Source organism: Ovis canadensis, chromosome 6, assembly GCF_042477335.2.
Source record: "Ovis canadensis isolate MfBH-ARS-UI-01 breed Bighorn chromosome 6, ARS-UI_OviCan_v2, whole genome shotgun sequence".
In the NCBI taxonomy this organism is placed as follows: domain Eukaryota; kingdom Metazoa; phylum Chordata; class Mammalia; order Artiodactyla; family Bovidae; genus Ovis; species Ovis canadensis.
The window spans coordinates 100,194,376-100,214,096 of NC_091250.1; the positions used below are offsets into that span (position 1 = coordinate 100,194,376).

The window sequence follows — 19,721 nt, forward strand, 5'->3', positions numbered from 1 at the left end:
ACTTGGTGTTTTCACTTGCTTAATCATGGAGGCAGTGGATGGGTCAGATGAACTCTGTTAGTGGTAAAGGTTTGCTTTTATTTCAGGACGAGTGCCAGTCAATTACTACAGGAAAAGCCACTTGACTAATTTCAGATATGCTTTTATCAGAGAACAATAAAACCTTTAAAAGTCACTTTTTTAACTTGAATTTTTTTTCTATCTGAATTCTAGCTATTATTTGGAATGGAAATAATAGTAAATAAATTTATGATTAGACATAAAATAGACTTAATAGAGAACTTCACATCACGTAGAAAGGTACCTACTTACCATTAACTTCTACTGATGAGGTGTTTATTGACAAGGCTCTTGTGTTCCTTATCTTCTCATCTAAGACGCTGATGATTTTCCTATTTCTCACTGCACTTGACTCAGCAGAGGGGAACTGGAACACCATAATGACATCTACTGTCGTCCCATCTTCCTCTGGACTATGACACAGAATAGAAAGGTACTTGTTCAAAGAGTACATCCAGTATTATCCTGCACTCTTTTTTTCGTATTTTATTCCCTTGAATTATGCCTCAATTGAAAGTGTCAGCAGCTGATTATCTCACATTGCTTCTCATTTATGTCACTCTGACTCAAGATTGTTTCATATATTCCCTCTTCATGTTCTCTTTTTGCTTTAAGTGAATTTTGCCATTAATTTGAAGGCTTGCTATAGCATTTGTATAAGACTCAGACACTAAAATGTTATCAGCAAAATCATAAACCCTGAAGACTGGAAAAAACTTCAATGGTGTCTTTGATCTATCACTCATGTGATACCTTCATCAGCTCTAAGCCTCCATGATAAGTGGTCATCTCACCCCAGCAAGTAATTAAAATAATGAGAAATTTACTTCCATAAATAGGCTATTTCTCTTTGGTCAGCTTTGATTTTAAGAGAGTTCTTCACTTGGAGTTGAACATATCTCCCTAAAGCTTCCATTCCATAGGCTTATGTCTACCAGCTGGGACATACATAAAACATCAGTTCCCTCTTCCATGTATAGTATTTGAAGACACTGGTATTCTTGGTCTCTGAGTATTCTCCAAATTAAGCATATCCAATTCCTTGAAATTTTTCTATATAAACATGTTTAAGCCCCTTCACTTGAGGGGCTGGATTTTCATATATACTTAAAATATGAAAATTAAACAGTTAAAGGTCTTTTAACAAACGGAAAGCTATATGTTGTTCTGCCACATCTCTTATTTTTATGCTTCAAAAGATCAAAGCTATAAAAAGCATGAAAGCCCTATTTTCCTGAATCCCTTGACTTTAAAAAAGAGGAAATGGTATCAATTTGAAGGGATTTTATATACTGTGGTTCATTTAGGCTCTGGAATGTGAAGCTATAAATAATCAGAATTTTATGTCAAATTGGCAAATATCCCCTCTTCTTAAATCAGAGGGAAAACATTGTTTACCAGGTGGAATGCACCCACACAAAAAGTTACAAAATGATAGTGACTACACATTCAAAGGAGTGCATAAGGCTATGATAATTTTGCTAGGATGTTATGGCAAGTCAGAATTTGAAAATGGAGGGCAGGAAATCTAGAAAGTTTCAGCAAAAACATGCTTTGTCTCTCCTAGATATTATAAAATGTATCAAATTTATGTTGTAAAATCCTTCTGGAGGTCACTAGTTACTCGGTAAAGGTGTAAGAAACTTGGAGTCATTCTGCAAATAGGGCATTAGCCTATTGGTAAGAAAACTGATTATTATTTCCTTCAAATATATCCATCTAGATATTCTCATTTTTTTTTAAGAAAATGAGTCACACAGGCCCATAGGTTTGTATCTGTTACATACATGTTTTGCTATGAACTTTCCAGACAACTGAAACCTCTGAGGAATTTCTCAGTCTATATGAGTCTCCTCCTCCACGTCTACAAATGGAAATTTATTTCAACATTTATTTCAAATTTATTTCTTTGTGTTTGGGCATGCCTCCTGTCACTAGGGGTTCAATACAGGAAAGACTTGTGACCCTATTTTGTAGTCAACTTTGGCTCCTTAATATTTTTAAAATGACATATATATTGAAAGAATACAATTTGGTGCATGCAGTGACATGCTGCTGGGTTTTCTCAAGGCCTGGTTTCTGGTAGTCTCAGGCCTTACCATCCATCACTTGATGGGATTTGAATCCTGTTCTGTCACTTGGGGAATTTTGAACGTTTCACGTAACCTCCCAAAGTCTCAGTTTTTGCATTTACAAAATGATGGTGAGACTGTTGTTGCAATCATATTAATAAGAAGTCCTGGCCAAAAGCCAGTCTCATAGAGGCAACAGTGTATAAAGGTTCCTGTCTCCTGTGCTTTTGGTCACTCTAGACTGTGAAGTCACCTTTGCCCAAGCATACATACGTCAGTTTCACTACTTGGTTCTTGATATAATGCTTGTTGAAGGCCGAATCTATAAATGTCTCATCCACCTGTTATTACAATAAAGAGAAACTATGTGTTAATAAGATATTTTATAATAAGAACAAACCACTGATTAAATGTTAAAGTAAAATAAAAATAAAAAAAAATTTAACATGAGTAATATCATTATTTAAACCACTGGTTCTCAAATCTAACAGTGCAACAGAATCATTTTCAGAAAAAAAAGAAAAGACTTAAAGATGCTGGAGTGCCTCTGCCAGAGTTTTGGTTATAAATTACCCTAGGTAATTAAATTTGGTTATTAAATTAAACCTAGGCATTTGTAGTTGTAAAAATCTCCCAGATGACTCTAATATGCTGATGCAGGTATTTGGGATAGACATTATGTTCCTAAAATTCCACAGAAAGTGAAGCAGAAAGATGGAGAGCAGAGATGGATTATAGAGGGAGTCCTTGAGAGGTGGTGGAGAGAACCCTGGCTTAGTACTGGGTTTGAAGCCAACCTGTTCTGCTACTCATAAACTGGGTGACTGTGGGAAAGTTACTGAGCCAATTTGAGCCTCAGTATCCTAACATCTAAAACAAAGATGTTGATATGCTACTCATAGGATTGTAAAGATTAAACACATATAAAATGCTGGGTATATTTTGGTAGTAGCCTGTCGGTGGGTCAGGTTAACACTCATCCGGGCATTGCAGGTCTCAGATTTCTTTGCAGGTCTTTGGATGTGAGTACAGGGAAGAAGTACTAGAGATTTAGGAAAGAGGCGATGATCTTTTAATTGTTGTTGACTGTGAGCCCTAGAGTGGGCAAGGGAGGAAGAAAGAGTAAGGTGGTCTTGCAGGTTTAGGTCAAAGTTGTGTTATTCAGTTTATGTCAACAGGGAAGTAGAAGGAAAACTACTGTTTTGGGTCTGTTTGAGCAGAATTTTAATCACCTGCTGAGGCATCATATTAGAACTGGACATGGAACAATTGACTGGTTCAAAATTGCGAAAGGGGTAGGTCAAGGATGAATATTGTCACCCTGCTTGTCTAAATTATATGCAGAGTACCTTATGCAAAATGCCAGGCTAGAGGAATCAAAAGCTGGAATCAATATCGTCGGGAGAAATATCAGCAACCTTGGAGAAGGAAATGGCAACCCACTTCAGTATTGCTACTGCTGCTACTGCTGCTAAGTCGCTTCAGTCGTGTCCGACTCTATGAGACCCCATAGATGGCAGCCCACCAGGCTCCTCCGTCCCTGGGATTCTCCAGGCAACAATACTGGAGTGGGTTGCCATTTCCTTCTTCAGTATTCTTGTCTGGAAAATCCCATGGATGGAGGAGCCTGGTAAGCTACAGTCCATTGCGTCGCAAAGAGTTGGACACACCTGTGCAACTTCACTTTCACGTTCACTTTCAGACATGCAGGTGACAGCACTCTAATGGCAGAAAATGAAGAGGAACTAGAGTCTCTTGATGAGAGTGAAAGAGGACAGTGAAAGTTCAGTCGCTCAGTCGTGTCCGACTCCTTGCGACCCCATGAATCACAGCACGCCAGCCCTCCCTGTCCATCACCAACTCCCGGAGTTCACTCAGACTCACATCCATCGAGTCCGTGATGCCATCCAGCCATCTCATCCTCTGTCATCCCCTTCTTCTCCTGCCCCTAATCCCACCCAGCATCAGAGTCTTTTCCAATGAGTCAACCCTTCGCATGAGGTGGCCAAAGTACTGGAGTTTCAGCTTTAGCATCATTCCTGCCAAAGAAATCCCAGGGCTGATCTCCTTCAGAATGGACTGGTTGGATCTCCTTGCAGTCCAAGGGACTCTCAAGAGTCTTCTCCAACACCACAGTTCAAAAGCATCAGTTCTTCAGCGCTCAGCCTTCTTCACAGTCCAACTCTCACATCCATACATGACCACAGGAAAAACCATAGCCTTGACTAGATGGACCTTAGTCGGCAAAGTAATGTCTCTGCTTTTGAATACACTATCTAGGTTGGTCATAACTTTCCTTCTAAGGAGTTAGCGTCTTTTAATTCCATGGCTGCAATCACCATCTGCAGCGATTTTGGAGCCCCCGAAAATAAAGTCTGACACTGTTTCCAATGTTTTCCCATCTATTTCCCATGAAGTGATGGGACCGGATGCCATGATCTTCGTTTTCTGAATGTTGAGCTTTAAGCCAACTTTTTCGCTCTCCTCTTTCACTTTCATCAAGAGGCTTTTGAGTTCCTCTTCACTGTCTGCCATAGGGTGGGTGTCATCTGCATATCTGAGGTTATTGATATTTCTCCCAGCAATCTTGATTCCAGCTTGTGTTTCTTCCAGTCCAGCGTTTCTCATGATGTGCTCTGCATATAAGTTAAATAAGCAGGGTGACAATATACAGCCTTGACGTACTCCTTTTCCTATTTGGAACCAGTCTGTTGTTCCATGTCCAGTTCTAACTGTTGCTTCCTGACCTGCATACAGATTTCTCAAGAGGCAGGTCAGGTGGTCTGGTATTCCCATCTCTTTCAGAATTTTCCACAGTTTATTTTGATCCACACAGTCAAAGGTTTTGGCATAGTCAATAAAGCAGAAGTAGATGTTTTTCTGGAACTCTCTTGCTTTTTCCATGATCCAGCAGATGTTGGCAATTTGATCTCTGGTTCCTCTGCCTTTTCTAAAACCAGCTTGAACATCAGGAAGTTCGAAGTTCACATATTGCTGAAGTCTGGCTTTGAGAATTTTGAGCATTACTTTACTAGCTTGTGAGATGAGTGCAATTGTGCGGTAGTTGGAACATTCTTTGGCATTGCCTTTCTTTGGAATTGGAATGAAAACTGACCTTTTCCAGTCCTGTGGCCACTGCTGAGTTTTCCAAATATGCTGGCATATTGAGTGCAGCACTTTCACAGCAACATCTTTCAGCATTTGAAACAGCTCATCTGGAATTCCATCACCTCCACTAGCTTTGTTCGTAGTGGTGCTTTCTAAGGCCCACTTGACTTCACATTCCAGGATGTCTGGCTCTAGATTAGTGATCACACCATCATGATTATCTGGGTCTTGAAGATCTTTTTTGTACAGTTTTTCTGTGTATTCTTGCCACCTCTTCTTAATATCTTCTGCTTCTGTTAGGTCCATACCACTTCTGTCCTTTATCGAGCCCATCTTTGTATGAAATGTTCCCTTGGTATCTCTAATTTTCTTGAAGAGATCTCTAGTCTTTCCCATTCTGTTCTTTTCCTTTATTTCTTTGCATTGATCGCTGAAGAAGGCTTTCTTATCTCTTCTTGCTATTCTCTGGAACTCTGCATTCAGATGCTTATATCTTTCCTTTTCTCCTTTGCTTTTCGCCTCTCTTCTCTTCACAGCTATTTGTAAGGCTTTCCCAGACAGCCATTTTGCTTTTTTGCATTTCTTTTCCATGGGGATGGTCTTGATCCCTGTCTCCTGTACAATGTCATGAACCTCATTCCATAGTTCATCAGGCACTCTATCTATCAGATCTAAGCCCTTAAATCTATTTCTCACTTCCACTGTATAATGAGTGAAAAAGTTCCCTTAAAACTCAACATTCAAAAACCTAAGATCATTGCATCCAGTTCCATCACTTTCATGGCAAATAGAAGGGAAAAAAGTGGAAGTAGTGACAGATTTTATTTTCTTGGGCTCCAAAATCACTTCAGACTGTGACTGCAGCCATGAAATTAAAAGATGTTTGCTCCTTGGAAGATAAGCCATGATAAATGCAGACAGTGTATTAAAAAGCAGTGACATCACTTTGCTGACAAAGGTCCATACAGTGAAACCTATGGTTTTTCTAGTAGTCATGAACAGATGTGAGAGTTGGTTCGTATGAAGGTTGAGCACCAAAGGATCGATGCTTTCGAACGGTGGTGCTGCAGGAGACTTTTGAGAGTCCCTTGGTCTGCAGAGATCAAACCAGACAATCCTAAAGAAAATCAACTTTGAATATTCATTAGAAGGACTAATGATGAAGCTGAAACTCCAGTACTTTGGCTACTTGATATGAAGCACTGAGTCATTGGAAAAGACCCTGATGCTGGGCTAGATTGAAGGCAAAAGAAAGGGGTGACAGAGGATGAGATGGTTAGATCTATTGCTGACTCAGTGGACATAAATTTCAGCAAACTTTGGCAATTGGTGGAGGACAGAGGAGCCTGGCGTGCTACAGTCCATAGAGTTACAAACAGTAGGACACTACTTAGCAACTGAACAACAGCAACAAGGCACCATGATGCTGTGACATCACATGTAGAGTTTGGCTTGCAGTATCCACTAGTGACCAGTGTCATCTGAATCCAGGCACTGATTTTCATATTTGACTGATGAGCCAAGTGTGAAAAAACTACATCCTAAATCCTTAAGGAGGATACAGGAAAAGTTTAACTCTTAATGAAAATAAAAAGAAGACTGTTTCAGAGATCAAGGAACAAGTTATGACTTGTTTTAGCACTATCAGGCATTCATAAAAAGCTTGATTAGGAAACAAAATATACATGATCTCCCTTACTCCTTATAATAACTATGAAATAAAAAATGTTTTGATTCTTATTTCATTTGAAGACAGAACTGACACATGGAGACATTGTGTGAATTTCCCTAGCATCATGTGGATTAATATAATGGGATTTAAATGTAGGTTTCTGTCTTTTCATTCATCTCTTATCAATCACACAACCTCCTTGTTAAATATAATGTACATTTTACTTCAATTTCTGTCAAAGAACATATGACAATAAGTTATAGCATAAACAGTTGATTGACTTAAAGTGTAAAACTTGTAGAGATATATTTGGTTATATATTTTTTACACTTTCCATCCAAGGCAGTATTTAGAAAACTTGTATCCAGAATATACACTCATTTGACTTTAAATAAGAAAAGTTTAAATGGGCGGAAGAAATGTGGGGTTCATATGTTAGAAATGAAATTGTTTGGTAAGATACATTTTTGTAAGAGTGATATTATTTTATTCATTCCTTTTGTGGTACTCAGAGCCAGTCCTGTTACTCAGTATCTGGGGGAAATAGAAAAGAAGAGGCTAACCAAAAACAAAGGGGAGAAAATTGATCAATATTAAAAGGAGTAAAAGTAAATTTCTTTAGGCATTTAAAATAGTTTGATTTGTAGTTATCCTCTGAAATTCTACCCACAGTAGATCCCTTGGCTGTTTGTGACTTGTTGGTAAAAGTATTGGATTAAGTTTTTGACTCCAGATGACATCATTCATCTGGCAAAGTGCCTGCTGAGAAGACTATCCAGCCCCAGCATCCATTCCATCTTTGAACAGTTCAAGTGTCTGGGAAGGTAAGCGATAAAAGAATAACACAGGAAGAATCTAGGTAGAAGTAACTTTTGTAACCACAGAAATATAGAAGTTTCTTCTCTATTGTTCAAATTCCAATACCTGTCCCTGTAAAGTCTCATTGGTTGGGCCTGGGGTGAAGCCCAGAATTTTATGTGATCCATATAGCCTGGTCTGGTGTGAAGCCCAAAATCTTAAGGTGATCCATGTAGCCAGGAAAACAGCTTGAGAAATACTGGGGGACAGAGACTGGCTAAGAAGTTCCTACACCAAAGGAATTTAAAATGGGAAATCAGAGAAAACATGCTGCTGCTGCTAAGTCACTTCAGTCGTGTCCAACTCTGTGCGACCCCATAGACGGCAGCCCACCAGGCTCCACCGTCCCTGGGATTCTCCAGGCAAGAACACTGGAGTGGGTTGCCATTTCTTTCTCCAATGCATGAAAGTGAAAAGTGAAAGTGAAGTCGCTCAGTCATGTCTGACTCTTAGCAACCCCATGGACTGCAGCCTACCAGGCTCCTCCGTCCATGGGATTTTCCAGGCAAGAGTACTGGAGTGGGGTGCCATTGCCTTCTCCCGAGAAAACATGAATGCAAACTTTATTGCTGAATAGAGTTTATATATGAACCTGCTTTCTAGAGATCCTCTAAAAATGTTTCCCTGGCAGATTAAGGCCTCTTTCATCAAATAATCTGCCAACACTTTGGCATTCTAATTCTGAATTCTCAGAAGTTTCAAAGGGCACTGTTTTTAAAGCTGTGTGCCAACTTGTTATAAATTTATTATTTGTATAACTTAATAGATTTAGTGATTTATAAATCTATCTTTCTTCCTTTTGGGGGCATTTGCAGAGTTTTGTGATTGGAGTTAGTCTCCTAACATTGAATAAAAGTCCCTCTTTCAGGGTGGTACCTCTTTATGTATGATGATTTTGAAATACTGGAAGTTGAACTGAGATTAAATTATAAGAGGGCAATGGAAGGTTAGTTGTGTGTTTAATGAAAGAGTTAGGGAGAGGCTTTCCACTCAAACAAATAGACACACCCAGCCATTGAACTCTCATTCCCAAACTAACTCTGTTCACACATGTAGCCTGTCTTTCATTTTAGATGCTTTCACCATCTGCGACTGATCCCCCCCTGCCACCTATCAGCACCACCATTATCTTTCATGCTTGGGAGCAGTGTTCTCAGGCATGGCTCTTGTTTCCTGGCATGCTTGCCTTTCTCAGACTATTCCTTTGGTCTGTGGCTCTCTCTCTAATCCTGCTAGTTTTACTTTTCTGAATCTCCTTCAAGGTCTATTTCAGATAAGACCTGCTTTGGGTTAATTCCTTAAACCTCAAAGTAATCTTTCCTTTTTCTCTCTTAATTGTTCTTAGGTGAAGTCGCTCAGTCGTGTCCGACTCTTTGCAACCCCGTGGACTGTAACCTACTAGGCTTCTCCGTCCATGGGATTCTCCAGGCAAGAATACTGGAGTGGATTGCCATTTCCTTCTCCAGGGGATCTTCCCGACCCAGGGATCGAACCCAGGTGTCCTGCATTGGAGGCGGACGCTTTAACCTCTGAGCCACCAAGGAAGACATAATTGTTCTTATCCCTCTTATATCTTTTACTCCTTAATATAGTTGCTTATGCTAATACATTATCTCCTCTGAAGGTGAAAATCGCTCAGTCGTGTCAAACTCTTTCAACCTCATGGACTATACAGTCCATGGAATTCTCCAGGCCAGAATACTGGAGTGGGTAGGCTTTCCCTTATCCAGGAGATCTTCCCAATCCAGGGATCAAATCCAGGTCTCCTGCTTGCAGGCGAATTCTTTACCAGCTGAGCCACAAGGGAAGCCCTCTACTAAACTGCAAACTCTTTATGGATAGGGGCAATCAGTCTTTTTCATACTCTACAGTATGTAGGAATGTAGCATGGTTTTTTGAATGAATTAATAAAAGAAAGAGAATTTATTGAAAGCCTTGCATTTACCTTGCATTTGGATCACACCTGGTAGCTCAGTGGTAAGAATCTGCCTGCAAAGCAGGTGAATCTGTAGATTCAATTGTGGGTTCAGTCCCTGGGTTGGAAAGATCCCCTGGAGAAGGAAATGGCAACCCACTCCAGTATTCTTGCCTGGAAAATTTTATGGACAGAGGAGCCTGGTGGGCTATAGTCTATGGGGTCAAAAAGAGTCAGACATGACTTAGCAACTAAACAACAATACTGCTTGCATTTATTTACCAGGAGGTTTTTATTAGCATTTTTTAATGAGATTTAGCCAGATTGAGATCAATACCCCTAGAGAAAAAATAAAACTGCCCATGAATATTTGAGGGGAATTTTTTCTCCTAGTTGACTTTTTCAGTAATTTGATTCCTGGCATGTACAAGCAATGTGTAATGATTACCCATCTCCAAAGGCAGTCTATATTCTTTGCCCTTTAAAAATAAGGATAATAATCTTGATAGTCCTTATTGAAATCCTTTAAGCTTGCTAAGCTATCTATATAAAAACCAGACTTTTTCAAAATCCAAAATTTAAGAACTGTGAATGATTATCCTAAGCCTGTATGGAACATGGCCAACATGAGCACTGGTGGTGCTCACAGGATTTTAGAGACTTATTGGTCTCTTGGTCTCTTTAGCCCCCAGGGAACTATAAAAAGAACAAGCTAATCCCAAGGATAGCAGAAGGAAAGAAGTATTAAAAATCAGAACAGAAATAAGTAAAATAAAGATTATAAAAATAATAGAAAAGATCAGCAAAACTAAGCTGTGTTTTTGAAAGGATAAATAAAATTGAAAAGCTTTAGTGAGAATATCTAAAAGAAAGAAGGCTCAAATAAAATAAAAAATGAAAGAGTAGATGTTATAACACAGAAATACAAAGGATCATAAAGACTACTGTGAACAGTTCAGTTCAGTCATTCAGTCGTGTCTGACTCTTTGTGACCCCATAGACTGCAGCATGCCAGGCTTCCTTGTCCATCACCAACTCCTGGAGCTTACTCAAACTGATGTCTAGTGAGCCAGTGATGCCATCTAACCATCTCATCCTCTATCGTCCCCTTCTCCTCCCGCCTTCAATCTTTCCCAGCATCAGGGTCTTTTCCAATGTGTCAGTTCTTTGCATCAGGTGGCCAAAGCATTGGAGTTTCAGCTTTAGTATCAGTCTTTCCCATGAATATTCAGGACTGATTTCCTTGAGGATGGACTGTTGGATCTCCTTGCAGTCCAAGGGACTCTCAAGAGTCTTCTCCAGCATCACAGTTCAAAAGCATCAGTTCTTCAGTGCTCAGCTTTCTTTATAGTCTAATTCTCACATCCATACATGACTACTGGAAAAGCCATAGCTTTGACTAGATGGACCTTTGTTGGCAAAGTAATGTCTCTGCTTTGTAATATGCTATCTAGGTTGGTGATAGCTTTTCTTCCGAGGGGCAAGCATCTTTTAATTTCATGGCTGCAGTCACCATCTGAGGTGATTTTGGAGCCCAAGAAAATAAAGTCTGTCACTCTTTTCATTTTTAACCCATCTATTTGCCATGAAGTGATCTGACCAGATGCCATGATCTTAGTTTTCTGAATATTGAGTTTTAAGCCAACTTTTCACTCTCCTCTTTCATTTTCATCAAGAGGCTATTTAGCTCTTCTTCATTTTCTGCCATAAGGGTGGTGTCATCTGCATAACTGAGGTTATTGATATTTCTCCCAGTAATCTTGATTCCAGCTTGTGCTTCATCCAGCCTGGCATTTTGCATGATGTACTCTGTATACAAGTTAAATAAGCAGGGTGACAGTATACAGCCTTGATGTACTCCTTTTCCTATTTGAAACCAGTTTGTTGTCCCACGTCCAGTTCTAACTGTTGCTTCTTGACCTGCATACAGATTTCTCAGGACAGGTCAAGTGGTCTGGTATTCCCATCTCTTTAAGAATTTTCCACTGTGAACAGTTATACACCAGCAAATTGGATAATCTAGAAGAAATGGATATATTCCTTGAAAAATACAATGAAGACTGAATCATGAAGAAATAAAAAATCTGAGACCAATGATGAGTAAGGAGATAAAGCAGTAATAAAAAAGGAAAAGCCTTTTTCTCAAAAGGAAAAGTCTAGGACCTGATGGTTTCACTGGTGAATTTTACCAATCATTTAAATAAGAGTTGATGACATTCCTTTTCAAACTCTTCCAAAAAACCAGAGAAGAAGGAACACTCCCAAACCCAAATTGAGTGGCCAGCCTTACCTTGGTATCAAAGCCAGCAAGGATACTACGAGAAAAGAAAACTACAAATATTCCTGGTGCAAAAATTCTCAACAATGTATTAAACAAAACTCAACAGCATATTGGGGGGATAATATACCATAATTAAGTGAGACTTATCTCTGAGAAAAATTAATTAAACAGTCAATCCTAAGGGAAAGCAACCCTGAATACTCATTGGAAGGACTGCTGGTGAAGCTGAAGCTCCAGTATTTTGGCCACCTGATGTGAACAACCAATTCATTGGAAAAGACCCTGATGCTAGGAAAGATTGGAAGCAAAAGGAGAAGAGGGTGGCAGAAGATGAGATGGTTGCATAGCATCATTGATTCAATGGACATGAACTTGGATGAATTCTAAGAAATGGTGAGAGATAGGAAAGCCTGGCATACTGTAGTCCATGGGGTCACAAAGAGTTGGACATGACTTAGTGACTTAACAACAACTATCTTTGGGATGCAAGGTTGGTTCATCATATACAAAACAATAAATGTGACACAACACATCAATAGGATGAAAGATTAAAATCATATAATCACCTCAGTAGATGCAGAAAAAGCATTTGAAAAAATACAAGGTTCTTTTAAAATAAAAACAGTAAACAAATCACATGTAGAAGGAACATAACACAAGAAAGGCCATATATGACAAAGGCACCGCTTACACCAAACTCAACCATAAAAGATTGAAAACTTTCCCTCTATGATCAGGAGCTACACAAGAATGGTGCCCATTCTCACTACTCCTATTCACTGTGGTACTAGGAGCTCTAGCCAGAGGAAACAGGCAAGAAAAATAACAAAAGCATCAAAACCAGAAAAGAAGAAGTAGAATTGCCTTATTTGCAGATAATATAATTTTACATAGAAAATCTTAAAGATGCCACTGAAAAGCTGTTGGAACTGGCCAGTGAATTCCACAAAATTGCGTACATATCAATGGAGAAATCAAACATATAGAATTCACATATAGAAATCAGTTTTGTTTCTATACACTAACAACAGAATATCTAAAGAATAAATAAAACAGTCTCATTCATAATAGCATCAAAAATAATAAAATACCTTGGGATAAATTTAACCAAAGAGGTCAAAGATCTTAACACTAAAACTGCAAGACTTTGGTGAAAGGAACTCTTGCACACTCTTTTTGGGAATGTAAATTGATATAGCCACTTTGGAAAAAAGCATGGACATTCCTTAAAAAATTAAAAATAAACTACCATATGAGCCAGCAATCCTCAATTCAGTTCAGTTCAGTAGCTCAGTCATATCTGACTCTGCAACCCCATGGACCACAGCATGCCAGGCCTCCCTGTCCATCACCAACTCCTGGAGTTTACCCAAACTCATGTCCATTGAGTTGGTGATGCTATCCAACCATCTCATCCTCTGTCATCCCCTTCTCCTGCCTTCAATCTTTCAGAGCATCAGGGTCTTTTCAAATGAGTCCGCTCTTCACATCAGGTGGCCAAAGTATTGGAGTTTCAGCTTTAACATCAGTCCTTCCAATGAACACCCAGGACTGATCTCCTTTAGGATGGACTGGTTGGATTGACTTCTGGGTATACATTCAAAGGAAATTAAAACAGGATCTCAAAGAGATATTTGCACTCCCATGTTCCTCACAGCATTATTTATAGTAGCTAAGATATGGAAACAGCCTAACTGTTCATGAAAAAACAAATGGTTAAAGACATAGCTGACCCTTGAAAAATGTTGGGGCTAGGGGTGCTGAACCTCTGTGTGATTGGAAGTCCCCATAAAACAAATAGTTTGCCCTACATATCCACAGTTCCCATATAAATATTTTCTTTCTACTCATGGCTCTGCATCTATGGATTCCACCAACTATTGTTGAATCATGTAATCCTACTGAATTTACTAATGAAAAAAAATCTGCATATAAGTGGGCCCTTGCAAATCAAACCTGCATTTTTCAAAGGTTAGCTATACATTCTATAGCCATGAGAAAGAATGAAATTCTACCATTTATGACAACATGGACGGATTTTAAGGGCATTATGCTATGTGAAATAAGTCAAACAAAGACAAATACTTTACTAAGTTACTTACATGTGAAATCTAAAAAGTTGAACTCATAGAGACAGGTAGCAGAACGATAGTTACCAAGGCTAGAGGATGGGGAAAATGCAGAAATATTGATTAGAGTACAAGCTTCTGGTTATAAAATGAATATGCTCTTGGATCTCTTGTATATTGTAGTGATTATACTTAACAACATTGTGTTATATATCCTAAAGCTGCTAAGAGAGTAGATCTTAAATGTTCTCACCCAAAAAAGGAAATAACTATGTGATATGATGGAGATGTTACAGTGGTAATCATTTTGCAACATAAGTGTATCATATCATCAAATTTCACATGTTATATGTAAATTATGTATTAATAAAGCTGAAAAAATTGATACAAGAAAATGAAGAAACTAAAGATGAAGACATCTTTATATAATTAGCAATGTATTCCCAATGTGTTGGCTGAGTAAAAGTGATCTAATACAACATGTAGATTTATAATATATATGGATTTAAAAATTAAATGGGAGAAGAACTGATGTAGATCTGAACTTTCTGTTATAGTTGAGTCCCTTCCTGACAAGTAGAAAAATTTAGTGGACAGAGCACATGTTAGAGTTAACCTATATGCTCCAAATCTCACCTACATGATTTACAAACTGTGCACTTTAGCTTCAGGAGCTTAATTCTCTTATCTATAAAGTGTGAATAACAATGCCTCCTTTGCAATGTTTTATTGGAGATCAGACATGAAATATGCAACTAGCTTTTTTCTTTCAGAATTAAAATTAAATACACTGAAGGCAGAGGTTGTGATACACATTTTCCTCTATTAGTCATTCCTAATCTTCAGTTACAAAATGAATGTGAGTTTGAGCTCCCAAGTAAGAATTCATTACATTCTTCATCCAATTTTTCTGAACCTCTGAACATGAAGCTTTTGTTGTTGTTGTTGTTGTTCTTGTTTTTAAATACTGGCTGCTTATTTTCTTCTCTAGACTTTCAAGTTCAATCACTCCTCTCAGAACAAGACCAGGCATTGGGCCTCTTACTCCTATTACCTTATGCAACTCTAAACTTTAGATAGTCTAATACCTTTGTTAAATTTTTTACTTTGACCTGGTTGCCTTTTCTCAAGAGGAGAGCATCCTGCTTCAGAGAGCCAAGTCTCTCACTGGTGCTTCAATTTCTTTATAGAGTGTTCCTGAACTATGTCTTCTCCTTACATCACTTTCTGTTTCCAAGTTCTTTGTCTCTACAACTCTAGACACATAATCTCAAAGATAGTTTGAGGATCATTTTAGGCCCTGTTCTGGTGTTCCTGGGCACAAGGAAGATAAAATTCAGAACTACTTTGGGTACAGGAGTCATGTGGTTTTTTTTTTTTTTTTTTTGGAGACAACCCTAAGAAAGTTTCTAACCAGTGCCATTATTGTCAGTTCAGATGGTGGTTACATAGTTGACCGTTGAACAACCTGGGGAGTTAGGGCAAAAATATGCATATAGCTCACAGTTGGTCCTTTGTATCCCTGGTTCTGCATTTGTGAATTCAACCAACCACTAATCATGCAGCACTATAGCATGTATTTGTTTTAAAAATCTGCATATAAGTGGCCTGTGCAGTTCAAACCCATGTTGTTCAAGGGTCAACTGTAATTGAAAGAGAAAAATATAACACAGATAATTACTTGATTTCTGGTGTTTTGTGGGATGGTAGATAGGAAATAAAATCATGCAGGTGATTCTTACAGATGACAAAAATTTATTAAGAAAATGTAATATCAAATCCTAACTACGTTGCTTACTAGCTGAATGACCTTGGGTAAATTAACTTTGATACCTTGATTTTCTCATCTATAAAACTGTGATAATAATTGTACTTACTTCATAAGTTTGTTTTTTGAGAATTAACTAAAATAATACAGATACAGTGGTTAAGGTGCTAAGCTAATTGAGAGCTTGGCATTCAACACATGTTAACTAATGTTATTGTTAGAATGTTACAAGTTTTTGGTTTCCACATTTGTAATGATGCTATACTTTAAAAACATTTCTGAAATATATTTCTTCAAATGAAGTGCCCCCTTAGTCAGTGATCCTACTCAAACTTATAATAATAATGAAAAAGACCTACCTATTTGGGAATATCATAGTGTCTGGTTACTGGACTCTTATCTGAAGAATAATATGAAAGATGAGATATGTCCTTGCTACTATCTAGTAACTGGAATGGATTTTAGTAGAATCTGAGCATGAACTCATTTTAGTTTTGCGTCTCCATTTCCATTCAAATCAGTAAATCCCCAAATATGAGGAAGAACAAGATCTACAACCTGTCTTTCTTGGCTGTTTAATTAGCACTCACAAAGATCAGAGAGAAGAATCTGGTTTATTCATTGGGAGTTAGCAACAATACACAGGGGTGGCTCTGGATGAGGCCTGAATACTTCCTAGAATTCTCCTAAAGGTAAATTCATGGGGAGTGGAGGGAAAGGGACACCATCTAACTTAAACAGGGCTAAAATAATACACAGCCTTTCTTGACCATGTGAACCCTAGTTGATCCTCTTTGAAGTTCTTCTGCACTTACTGTCCTCAATGGACAATTTAGTCCTTAATTATATCATGTGGTGCTGTTCAGTTAATGTGTGTTACTATCATCACTCCAAAGAGATGGAAAGGAGTTTGAAGAGGTGGATTGTGTTTCCTTTACTGTAAGACTCAGGGGCTAAAAATTGTCATGAGCTGAATAATCATATATTTCATAGATTGTTTAGTTAGTTACATTGGGAAAACTAGCTCACTACCTGGGTTCCTACCTAACATCACATTCAAAGGTAGCTTTAAGATGCATTTAAAAACCTTCTGTAAAAGGTAAAAGTATAAGTTTAATAGAATGAAAGTGCGGTAAAATAATTTTATGACTTAAAAAGAGGAAATAAATTCTTTTAAAAATTTATGGGCAGATAAAACTGGTAAATATGATTCTTTTAAAATTATGGACTTCTGTTTTTTGAAGGACAATATGGCTCAAATTAATAAAAAATGGAATAGATAAGTGCAATGTCTATTACAAAAAACTGTTTACATGTACAAAACATAAGAAAATCTTACAAAGCAAGATTTTAATAATCTAATAAAACAGCTATAATAGAAAAATAGGCAAACAATAAAAACAGTTTTTAAAATGTATTTATTTTTAATTGGAGGACACTTGCTTTACAATATTTTGTTGGTTTCTGCCATACATCAACATGAATCAGCCATAAGTATACATATGTCCTCTCCCTCTTGAACCTCCCTCCCATCTCCCACCCCAACCCACCCCTCTATGTTGTAACAGAGAATCAGGCTTAGCTCCCTGCTCATTAGCAACTTCCCATTAATTATCTATTTTCCACATGGTAATGTATGTATTTTAATGCTACTCTCTCAATTTGTCCCAACTTCACCTTCCCCTGCAGTGTCCATGAGTCTGTTCTTTATATATGAGTCTCTATTTTTGCCCTGTGAATAGGTTTATCAGTGCCATTTTCTAGATGACATATATATGTATTAATACATGATATTTGTCTGTCTCTTTCTGAGTAACTTGTATAACTAGCTCTAGGTTCATCCACTTTACTAGAACTGACTCAAATTTGAAGACCTGGACGTTTTTAGAAATGGAAGTCTGAAAGGCTGACAAGTATATGGCAGTGATGCACAATTGAAATATGCAATAGAAAAATGCAAATTAAACTATGAATAAGATACACTTTTAATGCCTATTACACTGGCTGTAATTAGAAAGCCAAATGTTACCAAGTGTTGACAAAGATAAGGGGACATAGGAATCCTCATGCACTACAGATGGGAGTGCACACTAATTCAGCCATTTTGAAGAGCAATTCAGCATCAATTATTCAGATTAAGTGTATGCACACCCAATGAGCCAGTAATTCTGCTTCCAGAAGAACTGGAATGGATCCATAAAGGGATAAGTAGGAGGATGTTTAGTTCAGTCTTTCTTGAGATGATGGACAAGAGATCAGTATTGCAGATATACACCTGTTGTTTAGTTGCTAAGTCATGTCTGATTTTTTGCAACCCCATGGACTGTAGCCCACCAGGCTTCAATGTCCATGGAATTTTTTCCCAGGCAAGAATACTGGAGTAGGTTGCCATTTCCTTCTTCAGAGGATCTTCCCGACTCAAAGATTGAACCCACATTTCCTCCATTGTGGATTTTAGTGACTGTAATTATAGAGTTAAGATTCCAAAGAAAACAAGGGTTTATTGATGTTGTTGTTTAGTCACTAAGCCATGTCTGTTTCTTTGCAATCCCATTGATGGTAGCCTGCCAGGCTCCTCTGTCCATGGGATTTACCAGACAAAATACTGGAGTGGATTACCATTTCCTTCTCCAAGATATACACTACAACTCATTATACAGGAGTTAATAGAAATGATTTAAATGTAAATTTATCAATATGGATAGAGTTAAAAAAAACAGATCTGGGTAAAAAAGTATTAAACAAAAATGATGCAATGGTCAAATATTTGCTTCCTGCCCAATTCATAGAAGCCCCCTTGTGACTCAGACAGTAAAGAGTTCTGCCTGCAAGGCAGGAGACCTGGGTTTGATCCCTAGGTTGGCAAGATTTTCCTGTGCCTGGTAAATCCCATGGATGGAGGAGCCTGGCAGGTACAGTCCATGGGGTTGCAAAGAATCAGACATGACTGAGCGACTTCACTTTCACTTTTCAATTCATATGTTGAAGTTCTAACCTGCAACATGAAGGTCTTAGAAAGTGGGGCCAGTAAGTGAAATTGGAGAAAAGATGGCAGAATAGAATGATGTGAGTTCACCTTCTCTCACAAAAACACAACTATCTGCTGAATAGCCATCCACAAAAAGAGTAGAATCTATCAGAAAAAATATTCTACATGCAAAGACAAAGAAAAGGAGCACATTTACTATATAATCAAACCTCATACTGGCTGGATGGGCTTCTCGCAAATTGGAAAATAAATACATTTCAGAAGTTCTCTGATAAAAGTGAAAGTTCTGAGTCCCACATTAGGCTCTGGGGTTCTGGCGTTGAGAAGGGGAGGCCCCAGAGCATTTGTCTTTGAAGGCCAGCAGGGCTTGAGTGCAGGGTCTCTGCAGGACTTGAGGAAATAGAGACTCTACTCTGGGACAGTTCACACAAATTTCATATGCACTGGGACCCAGGGCAAAGCAGTGACTCCATAGGAGCCCATAGATCTACCTGAAAGTCTTAGAGAGTCTCTTGGGGAGCCAAGAATCAGATGTGGCCCACTGGCAAGACAAGGACTTTGATGATGAGAATATTCCTTGGTGTGTGCTCCAGGGATTGCCATTTTTGCATGGAGACCTGGTCCCACCCAACAGCCTGTAGACTCCAGTGCTGAAATACTTCAGACCAAACAACTAACAGGGTGGGATCACAGCCCCATCCATCAATAGACGGGCTTCCTAAAGCTTTCCAGAGCCCACAGCCACATCTAAAGATTGACAGTAACACAGTGATGGTGGGGGACTTTTACATTCCACTTACATCAGTGGACAGATCATCCAGGTTGAAAATCAATAAAGAAGCACCGGTCTTAAATGATGCATTAGGACAAATGGACTTAAATGATGTTTATAGAGCATTCTGTCTGAAAACAACAGAATGCACATGCTT

General features: G+C 38.4%; 1 protein-coding gene across 1 annotated transcript in view; it reads right to left on the minus strand.

Annotated features, from left to right (window-relative positions):
• Nucleotides 1-19,721, minus strand: part of TMPRSS11A (transmembrane serine protease 11A) — a 44,931-nt gene that overhangs the window by 16,994 nt on the left and 8,216 nt on the right. The window contains exons 3-4 of the mRNA XM_069594230.1: nucleotides 2,406-2,473; nucleotides 313-473 (exon numbers count right to left, since the gene is read on the minus strand). Coding sequence (XP_069450331.1) covers nucleotides 313-473; nucleotides 2,406-2,473 — 229 coding nt within the window. The remainder of the gene's footprint in view (nucleotides 1-312; nucleotides 474-2,405; nucleotides 2,474-19,721) is intronic.